Below are 17,613 nucleotides of genomic sequence, written 5' to 3' on the forward strand. Positions count from 1 at the left end.
CAAAGAATACATAAAAAAACGTGACTGTTATTCAGTGCAAAAATCTACAGTAAACAAATCCCAGCTCCAGTTTCATTTGCTGTGGAGTGGTGTGGTGTGGTGTAAATCTGGCTTCATTTTTATTTTATTTATTTCATGTATGAGAAATCATTAATCTCAACCGAAAATTCACTAACTAGGAGCAAAAGAATCAATGTTTTCGCAACAGTTTCATAAGTCGTCAGCAGTGATGGTAAGATTAAGGGGATTCCCCAGGACCAATCCCTCATCTTCATCCTCCTGCAATGAAGAAGACCATTGTAAAAACAATGTAGTAATCAAAGTTTAAGTAGTAATAGTTTTTTAAGTCGTTGTAAAAATTGAGTCAGCTTTTTAGAATGTAGAGGCTTGATGTTGGGTGTTGTGGTGTTACTCACCTCATCTTTTTCTTTGTAGTCTTTCTCTGAGCCTCTGTACGATACCACATGGATGAGGGTGTACACTCTGTGATGGGAAATAACAGGGTTTCTTATCTCAAATAATCAAGTTCCATACATGTATGTGTACATATATATGTATATAAAAGTAGATTGATTGTTCAGGTACCAATGTGGCTGTACGTGATGTGAGTTTTACCTGTGGTAAAGCATAGCCAAGAACTGAATGATGAGCAGAACGGCGAATGACAGCAGAAACATCAAACTCAAAGGCTCCACCCTCAAGGGGTCTGGTGCCAAAGATCCGTTGGGATAGTACTTGGGAATATTGATGCTCAGAACATCAGTGCCAATGGCCTGAAGGAAGAACGTTGCTACAACCCAGAGGACGTTAACTATGAAGTACAAAAACACTGCCTGCAAAACAGAGAGAATAGTTCTCATTTAGTATATGAAGTTACAGGCCTGGACAGATTAACCTTTTCATTTGCCAACCGTACCTTGTTCCGTAGCGACTTGAGCTCCCGTGTCACTTCCTCGAGATGAGCTTTGTCATCTTGTATGGGTAGTAGGTAACGCTCTATCAGTTTCTTCCAGAAATCATGTTCATCCTGGTAAAATAGGGAAACATAAATATACATGTAAAAGACTTCACAGTTTGGGTGCAGTCTGTCAGTTAATTTAGCCAAATAGATTACTTATCCTTTGATAATCTACTGAAGCTTTTCACAACATGATTAACCCAAATGAATCTATATTATTTTTGATTATAGTTGATCTTGGAACAGTATTCCTGTCAACCAGTTAAAGCCAACCTAAGTTTATACACCAAAACCAATTCCTACTCATAACTGGTTAAGATTGGTGTTCCAGGCCCTAACCTTAGCTTTAGCCCTTAGCCATTAACATGATGCTTAACGCTAGCATTGAATACCTCTCAAATTACTTGACGTGATTTGACCAGTTTGGACATGTTCTTGGATCAACTTCCTTGTTGTTCCTGGAATAAGGTTCCTACCAAGTGATCAGATTTAGGGTACAGGGTTAGCAACTGTAGAGTTTAGATCCAATCATAGTAAAACACACCCGAACAAGCTAATTAAGGTCTTCAGGGTTACTAAAACTGTGTTTCCCAACCTTTTTCCTGGACGCACCCCAACTAAATCTAAACATTTTTCAACTCCTCCTGAATCAGCTCTCATTAAAAGAGACTCCAATATTTGCAAAGGATGGGTCAGGTAAGGGAGACATCCAAAACGAGTACCCCTGTACTGGAAAGCTACAGACAGGCTCCTCATTGGAGCTAAACTCTGCAAAGTGGAGTTGCCCATCCCTGGTTTTTAGGCGGTAGTTTAAGGTTAGCTGGAGTTAAGGTAAGAGTTGGTTTTGATGCATCGATGGGAATGGAGATCCAGGAACATGTCCTACTTGTGTAAATCTCATTAGAACATCAACCATCCAACAAGCATTACCTCAGATAGCTTCTCAACCTGTGGAGCCACAAGTGTTCTTTCGATTGCCCTCTTGACACGTCGCTCCAGTCTCTGCGCTCCGTTCTCGATGCGGTTGGACTTCACGATGCGCCTGGCAGCTTCATTCAGAGCATACTGCAGTTCCTCCAGCTGACTCACATTCAAGACGTCCTCAGGACCCACTTTATCCCTCAGCTCCTCGTTCAGGTTGTCCGTGAGAATCGACACCAGTTCCTCACACAGATCCTCCTGGTTCTTGTTTCTCAGTGTGTATCGGATCTGCTCCTGCAGGTTTCTCTTCAGATTTGCATAAGTCAGTTTCTTCAGGAACTCTTTCTTCACGGGCTCCACCCAGTCTGTCCATTTGAATAAGAACAACGTAAACAACAATTCAACGCACAGACCAACTCTACACTCAGAATAGGGTACATATGAGGATTGTATTGTATGCAGTTTTAAATCAGAGATTCTCATACTATTACTCATCTGAGACACCCATTTAGTTCATAAAAACTGTACTGACAAGATGATCATGAATCACGTGTGCTAGATAAGAGAGATACCTGTAGGAATGGATCGAAAAGATGCCATCTCTTACCGCTCTCAGGCACAACTTCTTTTGGCTCCAGACTATCGTAAGCATTGTAATCATAATCATCATCGTCGTCATCATCATAGTCTGTGTCATCATTAAATGGGTCGTTTTTTTTCTCATAGCTTTTGGAACTCCCACTGTAAGATTCATTTGAAACAACAGATGGGGAAAAAATGAGAACTTTTCTGCTGCATTGCAAATGTAATCCAAACACACTTTCATATTCTTTACCTTTTATCAGAACAAGTGTCTTTTTCCTCGTAGTCCTTGTTGAGATTCTCTTTGGACTTGTCCTTCTTATGAGTCATCTCCTCGTTGTAGTCCAGGATGTGTTTGTTCGCATCTAATCTGTTCTGGACTTCATGGGTGCTCTGAGCCTTCGGCTCGTCTGGCTCAGCTTTGGCAGCATGTGTGTTTGGATTGACGGCTTGCTGGAATTGTTGAAGGACTAGATTTTCGGTCTCCTGAGTGACTTGGATTTTCACATCCCAACAGCACATTTTGCAGTCGCGATTGCACACGACACCTACTTGCTTTTTCTGCTCCTTGGCCTTGTTAGTTTCTCGAGTGCCCCAAGATACAATGTGCATGTTGACTAGGGAATATATGGTGAGAAGGAGATATCCACTGGGAATGCAGATGAAGTACATCAGACCGTAGATAATCAAAGTGCACTCTTGAGGGTGAAGGATGGCTGTCACCATGTACAGGATCGCACCAGACACCAGGAAGAGTCCAGTAGGGGTTATAAATGTTCCCTGTTTAACCATGTCACCTGAAATAAGAAGTCCAATCAAATGGAATATCACCAAGCATGTTTTCAACACAATTTATACATACAAAAAAAAAAAAAAAAAAACTATAATTAACTATGATTACCAATAATGGAGAAGAAGGATGCCGTCATCAGGAATGCATATATGACACTGAGAATGGCAGCAATTGTGATTTGGAAGTTGGGTTTGGCCACAAAACATATGATCATGTAAACAGTTGGAGGTATAACACCAATTATAATGGAAATAGTGCCTTCAATTCCAAACACAAATTGGAAAGCTCCTAAAATGGAAAAGAAAGAGACAATTAGCAGACTTTGCACTCCACATCAGTTTTCGTACTTTTATATATTCACAGAGATGTATTATTGACCAGGTCATGCCTAAGAAGTTCAACCTGGTGAGCTAAGTTGCGTCTTGGGGCATGGTTAACCGTTTCAACCAGGTCTCTACCAGATTAGGTAATACACAAGCCCTGAACAGGTCGACCAGATGGTCTGCCAGGTCAACCTCAGTCCCATCAGAAGCTTGTTCTAACTGACATTTCCAGCAGGGTAGTTGAACCACCATAACACGTTTTTACCCAGTCTTTAAATATTTACCTGCTATCATGAGGGTGACAGAGGCAGGTCCCAGGATAGAGGAAGCCACAGTGAAGGTCTGATATAAGATGTAAAGTAAGGATATGGAAGTGTTTCTCTGGACCGTTTCTTTCCCGTGGTGGAGCAGGTCGAGAGTGTTGGCCAGTGTTGAAGGACCCCATCGACGCCTCTGGTTGTAAAACTCTTTGAACTCTTGCGGTGAGTTAGTGTAAGCATCTGAAGCAGCGTTGTACTCCACCCGCCAGCCCTGCTGCAGGAGAAGAGTGCACAGCCAACGGTCCTCACCTAAATGTGAGCAGTTGATTAACATGATGAACTGGTGGGACATAGAGGAACCCGACTTTCAGCGATCATACAGAATCAACTAGACAGAAACATCAGATGCTAAAAGTCATAGACATCTCACTACTATCTACTATACTGAATAAAAGTGCTGTGTTAACCTGCAACTGATATTTAAAGGATCTATTTCTACTTGATCTAACACAAAAGTTGATGTAACCTTATCATGTTGATTAAATTTGAATTTTATAGTTTTGATGTAAAATATTCTGTCCGTGTCATATGTGTAGACTTCAAATATTATTCTTTGTTAAATATAAACAGGTGACATGGCATTGACAGGTAAGTGTTTTTTTTTTCTCAGTTATTCCACTGCAGTGGGGTGAGATAAATCCCAAAACAAGACCATTAGGCATTTATGAACACTGTAGTACTAAACATGACAAGTGTCCATACATACCAGGAAAAGGTTATTCTGATATACTGTACGTCTCATAGGATATGACAAGATAGTAAAGACAAATGTATGAGATAATGAAACTGCAAGTTATTTATTAAGCATAAACAAGACTTCTAGTGGACGGTTAGCATGCTAGTGAGATATCCAATGCTATAGAAACAGGAAGGGGTTCTGAGCCTGAGGAAGGGTTTACCTTGATCATACTGCACATACTCAGAGGCTTGTGTGGCTTTAGTGGTGTATCGTTTCAGGACGTTGTCGTCCATCAGTGCAGATCCTCTGAACAGACTGAAACAGCCTGGACTGCACAGAACCGACCCAAACACGTGCTCCGCCGTCTTCTGAAGCCAGTGACCCACCGCGTACTCGAACTTCTGATACCACACCATTGGGCCTGAAACATCACATACACAGAACCGCTGATTTGATCAATGGAAAAGTGGAGTGTCATGCTCATATTGCATGTGAGCATTTTTATAATCAGGTTATATGCGCACTGTTATCATATTGTAAACGCTGATTTGCGTGTTTTGTTGAGCTATCTGATCTTTTCGATGATTCTTTCAACTCTGTGGTGTTAATATAAAACTGCAGTGACTGCCAGGAATGGTTTATGTCAGTGGACTTTGTATGTTTTAATCAGAATTTAATTTGCTGGCCTATAAAAGGGAATACATTGTCTTCTATAGAATCCAAACTGCTGCTTCTTTCTTCCTTTAAGTCATGTACCGGTTTTTGTCAGTGTTATGCAATTTGACGTCCTAGATTTTAAGTAAATTTTTTTTCAGAAGATGACAATTTCTGTTCAGTTGTTCGATCTGAACGCAGATCATTTTTACCCATTCCAGTGGGGTGGATTCGTCCACAGGCCGCACCCACGGTGTCATACATCCTCAGACGATCGACGAGCAGAATCAGAGCGGCGGGCTGGAAGTCTGTGTCTCCATCCAAGGCCATGATATATGTGTTTTCATCAGATATGTGCCTCCTCTTGCTGTCATTGTCATGAGTAGGTAGTAAGTAACTCTCACCATCTAATGATATGAGACTGGCACGACATGGGTTGTTTTGTCTCTGTAAGAACACACAGTTTTTAAATTAAATCGCTTTGCTTCAAGCAGAATCAATATTATTCTTAAGCCCCCTACCCCCAAAAAAAAAAAAAAAAAAAATCACGAAGAGAGCCTTAGTCTGGTATCTTGCATCTAGTCATAGCCAATACAGCATAATCTTTTATAACCAGATTTTGTCCCAATATTTTAAACAAAAGGAAAAACTGTCAACGCTTCAAAGAAGTTAAAATATTTTTTCAAGAAAATGTCTCTCATTAAGCACGATGCCAAATGTTTCCACATGCACGACGTATCTGGATGGTAAAATATGATTTATTATGTAAACTACAGGCTTTGTACTTCACTTGCATTATCAATGTAAAACATCATCCTTCATATAAACTATCCACCTTATTTTTCCTATAAAATCAGGTGTGGATTTTTGTATATTTTATGTGCGAGGTTTCCAGTCTCCCAGCTATTTTTGGCTGTACAAAACAGCTTGTTTTGCTGCTTGATATTGCAAACTGGTGTATCTTACCATATTATTTCAATATATTATGTTAATCATGAACACACTGGTTTGTAGCACAAGCAGTTTTACAGTTTACTGCACTTTGTTATTACCCTTGCTATTTCCCTGCAGCGGCTAATGAATGGGAAGTCTTGCACATTCACAGAAAACAGATTACTTCCGCAGTGAAAAATAAGGTGGATAACAGCACAGTGAGACGGTGGGCACGCTGAACAGATACGATACTATGGACTATTTAAATTGAGCGGTGTTACTTTTTATATGTTTCTTTAACTCTGTTTTTTATCACTGCATTGTTCTAAAAGAGAAAACTGTTACTCCGTGATTTATGGTCATATAGATAGAAGACATCAATCAAAACTGTGAAGCTTTGGCAAAATAAAGAAAATAAGCAGGATGCCACTTTCAGCCATCTTGGTTTCCTTTCCGTGAACTTTGGTTGGAGTGTGTCGCAATGAACTAAACTCAGCACATTTCTTTCTTTCGTTTGGCTAATCTGTTAATGATTTAAGTGAAATACATTGGGTGTATAGGCCTATAAATTTATTTTTATGTATATAGTTTTATTCTGTTTTCTCCGTTCACAGAAGAACTGCAGGTGCGTGATGTGACCTTGTGTGAATCCATGTTATACACTATCCAGCAATTAAAAAAAACTTACTGTTATTTTCTGAGGGTTTTTGACATTGTATCCTTTCCATCCAAGCAGGTAATACAGGTACATGATCTGAAAATGCACACACGCTCAGTCCGGTTCAGGTAAACATTCAACATTAACAGTGTTGCAAAGACTGAATTATTTGTCATACTAAGGAATAAGACTTTGAGATTCACCTGTGACCATCTCTTTTTGTTTCGAATCAGTTGTTTGTCTTTAAGATGGACGTAAAGCATGTTTCCCTCTGGCATGACAATCACAAGACGACCACCATATGGTGTTTCAATGATGGAAACTTCATCAGGCTCCTTATTTGTAAATACCTTGAAGGCAAAAACAGTGAAATTTAGTTTACAGTTGTATATATATTAGGGCTTTCAAATGATTAATCACGATTAATCACATCCAAAATAAAAGTTTTGTTTACATAATATATGTATGTGTACAGGGTATATTTATTATGTATATATAAATACACACACATGCATGTATATATTTAAGAAGAATATGTTATGTTTATATATTAAATATATTTATATATAATATAAAATATAAGAAATATAAATATATAAATGTATATACATGTAAATATTTTCTAAATATATAATTTATGTGTGTGTATTTATATATACATAATAAATATACCCTGTACACATACATATATTATGTAAACAAAACTTTTTATTTTGGATGTGATTAATCGTGATTAATCATTTGACAGCCCTAATATATATATATATATATATATATATATATATATATATATATATATATATATATATATATATATATATATATATATATATATATATATGTGTGTGTGTGTGTGTGTGTGTGTATACAGTATTTATATATATATATATATATATATATATATATATATATATATATATATATATATATAATTAAGCTTTGCTTTACCTGTACACCTCCATGACTACTTGTATAAGGTCACAGACGTAGGTGTTTACAAGCTTTTTCTCTGTGTCTTCTTCTAACATGAAGGCATCGTCAACATAAATATGGCACTCAAAGTCAAAGCAATCCTTGTGTTCCTCCTTTGGATCCCCTCGGTATCTGTCCAATCTGAAACCAACAAACAATCATGATGAATGAAGAACTGCAGCTTGTTGTTTAAAACCCCTTAGGTGAAGAAAAGCCTTAGCGATCATTTCTTTGCTTAAGGGGTTTCAACCAACTGGGCTTTGAGCTGAAATACATTAATAATACTCATCCATCGTAAATACCTGAACATTGAAGTCATGATTTTTAGCATCTCATCGTATGTTTCATGCCACATTGTTGCACAAAGGTAAATTACACAGTTTTCCACTTCATTGTTACTACTACTACACGACAGAAAGAAGGAAAGGAAACAGTCAGATTTGGATTAAATTCGTGCACTTGTATTGTATTACGTGTATCATTTCATGTACATCATGATTTTATATGTACCTCTCCTTGTTTGCCGTACGAACCACTTTCATTTTCGTGTTCAGCAGCATAGAGAGGTCAATGAAGGCGGATTCATACAGGCGGCGTACGAAAAGTTGGGACGTGCGTTCGATTCTCTGTACCTTTATTTTCCACACGTAATACGTGCACGAGACCAGCCCGAGCCACATGCAGACCCCCTCCAGCGCCAGCATGGAGAAAGGCCACATGGAGTTTGGATTGTTGAGTGACGTTTTGCAGATACTATAGGAAATTTCCAACATTATAAGCAAGGTTTTATTGACATCCTTGAGAGCTTTAAGTTCATGGCAAAATGGCCAGAATGGAGTCTGAATTGTAAAATTGTTGCCGGATCTATATAAGTTAGCAGTTTCAGATGAAGGGGCCAAACTCTCAGCTTGTGTCAAGAAAAGTATTATGCCCAGGACTAGTGTTGCTGGACCAGTTAATGACACAGGCAGAGCAAAACCAAATCTCATCGCGTGGATCTTGCAGGCCACAACTCCAAACCAGTGGCACGCAGCAGAGCAGAACGCCTGCAGGGAAAACAGCCCAAGGCCTATCTCTATTGTGCCTTTACTGGCTTTGGTGAAATCATTCCATACAATGGGAGTCTCAGCAATCAGGCAGTAATACAGAAAGTACACCCCCAAAGTCAGTGCTATTCGAATGAGGCTGGTGAACAGATAAACGGTGTCTCTGAAAGTGTCTAGTTCGCTGAGCATTTCCTGAATGTTAGTGCTGGCCTGAAAAGGGTTCTCCCACCAGTTCAGAGAAACCAGCAGTGATGCAAAAATCGCAATGCCTACATATATGTAACAACCTTGTACTTGTCCCGGGACAAAAGAGGATTCTCTCACGTAGTAGTCGACCACCAGTAGAACGTAACCACTGAGCACTAGGATGAGGGAGCATATGGGGTAGAGGATCATCCAGCTCTGCGTCTGCAAGCGGAAGGCGATCTGAAACACGGCTGAAAGGATGCAGATGCCTCCGGGGATGCTGAGGTTTGTGAGAACATCAAGCTTAGGCATCACAATGAGCACCAGTATCGCGGTCCCGACTGCCACCAGACTCTCAATCCCACACATCTGCGGAAGCATTAACAACAATCATTTCATGTGCACACTGAGGCTTCCATTGCATTCAAGGTATACATTTCACCAGTTCATGCATGTTGGAGATACAGGAACTACTCCAGGAGTTACTCCTCTGCCATCAAGTCATCATTGTTATATAACAGCACAAAGAGACTAAGGCCTGTTTTATATTTTCCGCATGAGCATTCCGGACTCGTACACGGACAGCGTAGATGCAGACTACTTGTATTTATACACCCGAAAGCATACGCTGATTTTCCACTCAACAACAAACATGTAAACAAACAATTGCCCAGAATTATTGCATATCTTGCTGTCTTTATATTGTTTTATCGACAGATTGTACAGGTTCGAGTAGCGATGGGCTTCTTCACACAGCCTGCGCATGTGCAACTGCCGATTTTGAAGCCTTCTGACAAAAAATGGGAGGCACGCGGATGTCTGCGCAGAGCCTCCGCGCACACTCTCCTGTGACAATTTTTACATCATGCATTCCATAGCAGACACTAGCAGACTCGCACACGCGGAAAGTATAACACAGGCTTAAATCAACATCCTTCACTAAATGATCGCCTGGTCCTCAATTCCAGTCCTTGCGACCCCCCGCTCTGCACATTTTGTATGTATCTCTTATCACGATCTTTGTTCTATTCGACCGTAAGTCCCCTTTCGAAATGGATATCACAGGATATTCCGACATGATTCCAATTCGAAGGGAGCAAATGTGTTCCATTCAGAGGGCATTAAAGTGTGCGAGATATAAAGTTATATTATGTCACACTTCACACTTCTCTTGTAAGTTTGATAGATGGTCCTCACTGCAGAACACAAGATCCAGGGGTCGTGGTTGAATCCAGATCCAACTCCTTCCACCTTACATATACCTAAACCTACCAATCTCCAGCCCCTACATGTGAATCCACACCCTGGATCTTGTGTTCTTCAGTGAGAGGCTACTGAAGTTTGGTCTGTGTGTGAAGACGCTGCAGGTCGTGGCGTAGCACAAATCCGTGAATGAAAGTTCTGAAGCAGAATGAATTTCTCATGCTCAGGGATTAGAGAGCAATGAACACTGTGTAGGGACTCTATCAGTCGGACACAGTTCATGCGTGGAGTTCTCTCCGAACGAGCTGATGGTCTGAATCAGGAGTGTTAAATAACAAAGATATGCAAATTTTAAAGAGCGAGGGGTCGCCAGGAGTGGAATTCAGAACCACTGCTTTAAAGCAGGGCTGTTTAACCCTGCTACTGGAGAGCCACCATCCTGTAGAGTTCAGCTCAGACGTAATCAAACACACCTGAACCAGCTGATCAAGGTGTTCCAGATTACTTGATAATTACAGGCAGGTGTGTTGGAGCAGGTTGGGTCTGCAGGAAAGTAGATCTCCAGGAGCAGCGTTAGAAATGTTTCAAGCTCGATTTGGACTGCAGTGATATCTCAGTGAGTGCATGGTTTACTTTGTAATTTGTCCATCTATTTTTTTCCAGTTTGATTCATGGGCCAATGTCTCGCATGTGACTTTCCTCTTTTCATTCCTCATTACCCACAGTCCAGGAACTGCTAGACTTATTCAATTCTTTTCCTATAAAATTTGTAGAAAGCAGTGTTCTCCTGTGTTAATCTGCATCATGTCAACTCACGATTCCCAGCGTCCTTGGGTTAGGGGCCACATAGCTCTTGAAGACACACTTCCACAGAGACTTCAGGAACATCAGCAGGTTTGGCATCACTAGCACACACATCAACATCAGCGTGTAGAACTGTTTGTCCACGTTGTTTCTCAAGGACACTGGACTGGTCAGAGTGGTCAAGACCAGCAGAGAGCCCTGCAATACAAAAAATGCCTTTAATGCATTGATTCACTACACGCAGAATCATCTATGAATGACTGAATCTTCAGTGTTGTGTGAGCATGACAAAGTCAGCAACTGCAATAAGAAACAAGGTAACACTTTATTTTAATGTGATGTAGTTACACGTGTTACATGTTCTTACTCTAGTAAAAACAGTAAATCGTGCATGATAACAAGCAACGAACCCTTAACCTAACCCAAGCCCTAATCCTAACCCCATAGTAAGTAAATGTAGTTAATTAATATTACGCTATATTTATGTGATTACACTGTAACATCACCTTAAATAAATAAATAGTAACCAGACACAAATTAGTCACATTTTGTTATTATTTTATCTTTATAAAGTGAATAATGGTTATTTGGCGTTTACATGGCAATGTGTCTTCAGCAAGTCCTTCTTGGTCTTTGATCAATTAAGAATGGTAGAATTTACAATATTCATCCCTGAACTATGACTACGATAAAATAAAAAATCCTGATAACAGATTAATATTTCAATAGCTCAACAGTATGCGCTCACAGAAACTGACATGTATGTATTTTAATCATGAACGCTCCAGATGTTTGTGAATTGCTGTGAATGTACACGTCGCCATAGAGATGAGTAAACAGTCATGGGCGGTGGTGCTGTTATCCTCTATTAATATTTATGAGCATGTAATAGTCATGATTCACCTTGCTCATGACCCCGCTGACCAACACGAGCAGGCCCACGATAACGGCCACCAGGTTCTGCAGAATCCGAAAGCATATTCTCTTCTTCTCTTTTTCGGCTCCGATCGGGTTCAGCTGGAACGGGTCCCAGGTGTCTCTGTGCAGACAGTCATTGTGAAAGGTAAAAACTAAGACTGAAGAAAAGCAGCTGTGAAGTGGTGTTTCTGAGGGATGATGAATGTGACACTTGTGCGTTCTCCTCATGATTAAATGTGAAATCCATCCGTCGCTTCCATTCAGTGTGGTGTGAGAAACAAGTGTTTGAGCAGTGCCTCCTCAAATCATTTAGATGAGCGAACAATTCATAAATAAAACAAACATAATATTAAATATGAGATGAAACCGAACAGATAGATGTTAGCGTTTGTGGTAGATTAACAGCTTTGATATGACTGCGCAGCTCCCATAGCCAATCATTATTACTGCTGCATATCATGTTCCTGCGCCAGCAGATATATTTATATAAATATGTATAAATTGAACCATAGTATAATGTATAATAGTTGTAAGTGTTATATAAATCAATAACATGCTAAACACAGTAACAGGACAAAAATGCACCTAAACCAAACCACATAAAGACAAAGGGGATGCTATAAATATTGGCATATTACATCTATATTATTACTTAGTAGCATATTACTAGTGGTGTGTATATATATATATATATATATATATATATATATATATATATATATATATATACAAACACACACGGTCACCTTGACCTTTCCACTTTTTTTTTTAAACCAAACAAGGCCATAATCATATCTTGAACATTACATTATTATTTTAAAGAAAATATTAAGACCAGACCACTATGGTGATGGTAAAGGAACTAAATAAGGTTTTTTTTTTTTTTTTTTTTTTTTTGTAAAGTAATCAATCTGAACTGCAAATAATATTTTTAGCTATTTTAAAATATGCACCCATTCAGTTTTAATTGTATTCCTAATATCCTGAAATATCAAGACAGAAAATTGCTAGTCGTCACAATTATGAATTACATGAATTATGTAATCTCAAGATAGAAAATTGCTAGTCGTAAAAAAAAGAAAGTTGAATAGTTTGCATCACTGGATAATACAGTCGCTATACTGTTGCTGTAGTAAGTGGTACTTACATTCAACATTAACAGCAAGTCAAAAGGGGTAAGCTTTCAACTGTAGAGCCTATGCAGTTTAGACGCTTATATAGAATCTCAAGATAGAAAATTGCTAGTCGTCACAATTATGAATTACATGAATTATTTCCTTTAGAACATTAAAGCTGCTCAGGTAATTTCAGTGGTAGATACATATTTGTGCTTTAAACTCATAACTCGCAAACTCCCCGTGATAGCGCGCAAATATTTCTGCCCATTTTCACTTGTTGTCAGCCTCTGCTTCTCTGCAACAGACTGAAGCCTCCGCGTGAATTCAGCGAGCCTTGCTATGCTGCAGTTTTCCTAGTTATTTTATGATTGTTTGGGCAGTCTCAAGCTATAGCTTAAACTTCTCAAAATACAGTCAACTTCATGTTTTTCTTTTTATTTTATGATTGTTTTTTTTTTTTTTTTACCAATCCTAATTCTGATTGGGTGGGCAAGACTGTCATTTGGGTGGGCTCAGGCCACCCCTGCCCATGCCTGGAGCTGGCCCTGACACACACACACACACACACACATATATATATTTGGTTTACTATCCTTGTAGGGACTTTCCGTAGGCATAATGTTTTTTCTACTGTACAAACTGTATTTTCAAGTGCCCTACACCAACCCTACACCTGAACCTGCCCCTTACAGAAAACTTTATGCATTTTTAGATTTTCAAAAAAAAAAAACTCATTCTGTATGATTTATAAGCTTGTTTCCCCATGGGAACCTCAATTTAGGTCCCCACAGTGAGTCCCCATGAGTTGGAGTGTATTCAGATTTAAGTCCCCACCAGTATAGAAACACGCACGCACACACACACACAGGTAATTTAATTCTAACTACTTCTAACGTCCTAATGACAGTGTATCTTTACTAGTGTAACTTTAATCCAGCTGTGTTCAACTTCAAGCATCTTACTCAAGATTAATATTCAATGAAATATTTTAAATGTTAATCTAAATCAGTCAATACATTAAATCTGTTGTTGTGCGAATGTGGTACTGAGTTTATCTTTCAAATAAAAGCACTGTTTTGTATTCATGATGAATTTAATATATTTTACCTCAGTAAATTAAATGAAAGCATTTTTAAACTGTAAATGTAAACAGATGATTGATCGTATCTTTCACCTGTGACGGCCTTCTCTCTTGCGTCCCCGCTGCTTCAGTTCCTCCATTTCTCACTCCGTGAGCCGATGCTGGGTTATGTCATGCTTACCAGACAGAGATGACTTAAATCTCACAAAAGAAATTAAATCCTATAAAAGAGTTCAAAGATCTGTGAGATTCTTCCCAGCTCAACTTCCTTATTACATCCCTGATCGGAAAAATTTTTATGATTTGGACCAAAGTTCAGTCATACTTTTAACATAATCATAATATTCCATTTATCCTAAAGTAAGAATGTAATGTTTTGAACAGCTTACAAATATTGAACTGAAGGACCTTAAATCAGCCTTCAGTTCAATATTTGTAAGGACCTTAATTTCAGCTGTTTTCAGGACCTCTTTGTTCACGTGTCACACTCATTATATATAATATGCATTAATCATAGGAACAGGAATTGCACACATTTTTACAGATAATAAGTAGAAATAGCAAGTAGAAATACAGGTTACCCCTTTTTACACACAAACACACACACACACACACAAATACTCATAGGAACAGGAATACACATTTGGTTCTGTGTCATAATTTTTTTTCCGATCAGGGATGTGAATCTCACAGATCTTTGAACTCTTTTATGGGATTTAATTTCTTTTGTGAGATTGAAGTCATCTCTGTCTGGTAAGCATGACATAACCCAGCATCGGCTCATGGAGTAAGCATCGGTGTTTAGAAATGGAGGAACTGAAGCAGCGGGGATGCAAGAGAGAAGGCCATCACAGGTGAAAGACACGATCAATCATCCGTTTACATAATTTCAGCTGCTTTCAGGACCTCTTTAACCTGTAAACCCCAAAAATGTTCACGTGTCACACTCATTATATACAATACTGCATTAATCATAGGAACAGGAATTACACACATTTTCTTTAAGAGAGTCCTTGAACCTCTTCCTCATTGCTCCTCGGTCCTCTATACAGCACAATCGTGGGCAGGCAGTGATCCTCCATCCTGATGTGTTTATGCATAGTAAAACTAGGCGATGTAAACTCCATATATGGTGATTTCAGGGAGGAGTCGAGGTGGAGATGCATGTATGCACGCTTTATAAATCTGAAAACTTTTGTGCCTATGTACACTTTTAGGATGAAATCTACAGAGAATTTTATAAATGAAACCTCAGGCCTTCCTCAGGGAGAGTAACACAGCAAAACTCAGCACAGGTGATCGCAGTGACATTCATTAAGTCATCTGATGAGCTGACAATTGTCATGTGACCAACATCTCTCTATAGCAGGGGTGCCCAAACTCGGTCCTGGAGGGCCGGTGTCCTGCAGAGTTTAGCTCCAACTTGCATGCCTAGTAAGAGCTTGATTAGCTGATTCAGGTGTGTTTGATTAGGGTTGCAGCTAAACTCTGCAGGACACCTGCCCTCCAGGACCGAGTTTGGGCACCCCTGCTATATACCATTAAACATTGACAAAAACAGGAAAGAAGGAAGAAGGTTCACAGAGTCTGCTCCAGCCCCAGAGCTTGCTCCAGCGATGGCTCCAGTCCCCGAGTTTAGCCCAGAGAACCTTATATATAATTTTCAAATAAAATCAGTAAAATCCAAGTCTTCATTCAATCCTGGATATATATAAGCCTTTAATTTATAAATCCAAAATGTCTCTTTTCATCAGTATCTTGTATTCTAAGGATAGAAGGTTTACTTCTATGCATGCATTTAAAATTATTAAGTTATGTCATTTGCTAATGATAGAATAGTCATTTAAAGAGCAGACAAAGGAGGTGCAATTGTGATTTGGGAGAAATAAATATATATATAAGATGCTAATAGACAATTAGAGAATGGAGAGTATTATCAATGGCTTACATTTGACCCTACAGATAGCCTTAAATTAAAACTAGAACAATTGTTGCAACATGGATTAGATAATGGTTGGATTAAATATATATATTTAAAGGCACAATATGTATTTTATTCGCCTCTAGAGGGCGCATATTCAAAATAAACTGAGAGTGTGGAATCATGGGAGTTGTGGTCTTCATCCCCACAGCAGCGGTGTTTGATCATACTAGATACACATGAAAGCTCTGTTACAGTGCTACTCTGTGTGGTCGTCACCTGTCTATTAAAACACACGACATATTAAAGTGTTTCCAAAAGTGGAAATCGAGGGGTTATGACATCATTGGCAGGAGACACAATGACTATATGGACACGGTCCGTGTCACTACTTAAAATTGTTTATTTCTCTGTATTTATACATTCTTTCGAGACATTTGAGATACACAAGTCAGCAAAATATATAACACCGTTTTAGTGGTTTTTGGGAATTTTAATTAAAAAATCTTACATACTGTGCCTTTAATATAAAATACTCATTTAGCTTCATTGTATATGGTACCTTAAATTCATAATTTAATTATAGTGTTATACTGGTGGTCAGGTGGTATGCAGGAATGGTAGTTTAACTGAACCCATTTCTAAATACAGACTATTTTATCAAACCATTTTTACCTTCATAACCTGCATATATTCAAGATATTACTGATGTATTGAAAAATATTCAAGAGTTGAATAATATCGGTAATTCATATTATATGGTAACCATGGATGTTGAGTCTTTTATACAAATATTGATCATGAGAATGGATTGTTTGCTTTGGAATATTTTAGAGAGAGAAACCTAAGATACATTAAAAAATAATAATAATAATTAAATATGACAAGGGACATTTGTTACAAAGAGCAAAAAAAAATCTAATAAGGTCCACTTTGTAACAAAATACAGTACAATTGCTGAAAAAAAAAATAAACAAATTAGTTGAAAAAATTGGTGTATTTTACAAAATGACGAGTTGTTGAGAAATACGTTTCCAGATCCTCCAATTAGTTTTTAAAAAAGTACAACCCCATGGGACAAAGTACATATATTTACCACCTACCTGTGAAAGTTCTCGGTTAGGAGACAAGCTTAAGGGCTGCTTTAAATGTCCTCACTGTAATCATTGCCATAATGTTGTGCAAGGTAAAACATTCTTAGATGAAAATGTAAAAAATATTTATTCTATTAAACATTTCATTAATTTAATGTTGTTTTAATTGTATTAAACTTTTTATAAATTGTTAAAAAAATTATGTTAATTTTATCTAATACCCCAACTATGAGGGTCTATGGACCCTTCCCCTGAAATGCAACTAACACCTCAAAAAGGCGGAAGAGGCCTCTGGTTCCATGGCAACCAAAGACATATCATCTGATAACACTGGTTTTATTGCTCAAAGGAATGCGGGCAGAGCAACTCTCACTCATTTTCCTCATGGGAGAGACACATAATGCCCATAGAAATGGACTGTTCTCAAAGTAATTCATAGACAAACCTGT

At 38.4% G+C, this 17,613-nt stretch overlaps 1 protein-coding gene across 2 annotated transcripts; it reads right to left on the reverse strand.

Moving 5' to 3' along the window:
• Positions 1 to 101: 101 nt before the first annotated feature.
• On the reverse strand, positions 102 to 14,405 carry LOC109057455 (chitin synthase chs-2-like). 2 transcript variants are annotated; one of them, XM_042768376.1, is made up of 19 exons: positions 14,243 to 14,405; positions 11,936 to 12,071; positions 11,045 to 11,230; positions 8,304 to 9,394; positions 8,096 to 8,194; positions 7,770 to 7,934; positions 7,025 to 7,172; positions 6,852 to 6,917; positions 5,443 to 5,677; positions 4,797 to 4,997; positions 3,862 to 4,146; positions 3,363 to 3,542; positions 2,715 to 3,258; positions 2,487 to 2,620; positions 1,889 to 2,244; positions 917 to 1,027; positions 616 to 833; positions 417 to 483; positions 102 to 279 (listed from the first exon to the last, which is right to left on the reverse strand). In XM_042768376.1, the coding sequence occupies exons 1-19, from the start codon at positions 14,287 to 14,289 to the stop codon at positions 211 to 213; spliced, it is 4,338 nt and encodes a 1,445-aa protein (XP_042624310.1). In that variant the 5' UTR covers positions 14,290 to 14,405; the 3' UTR covers positions 102 to 210. The 2 variants fall into 2 exon arrangements, with proteins under 2 accessions (XP_042624310.1, XP_042624309.1); XM_042768375.1 differs by having other exon boundaries at positions 8,096 to 8,197; positions 14,243 to 14,404.
• Between the last annotated feature and the right edge of the window lie 3,208 nt (positions 14,406 to 17,613).

The sequence above is a fragment of the Cyprinus carpio genome, chromosome A13, assembly GCF_018340385.1.
Source record: "Cyprinus carpio isolate SPL01 chromosome A13, ASM1834038v1, whole genome shotgun sequence".
Lineage (NCBI taxonomy): Eukaryota > Metazoa > Chordata > Actinopteri > Cypriniformes > Cyprinidae > Cyprinus > Cyprinus carpio.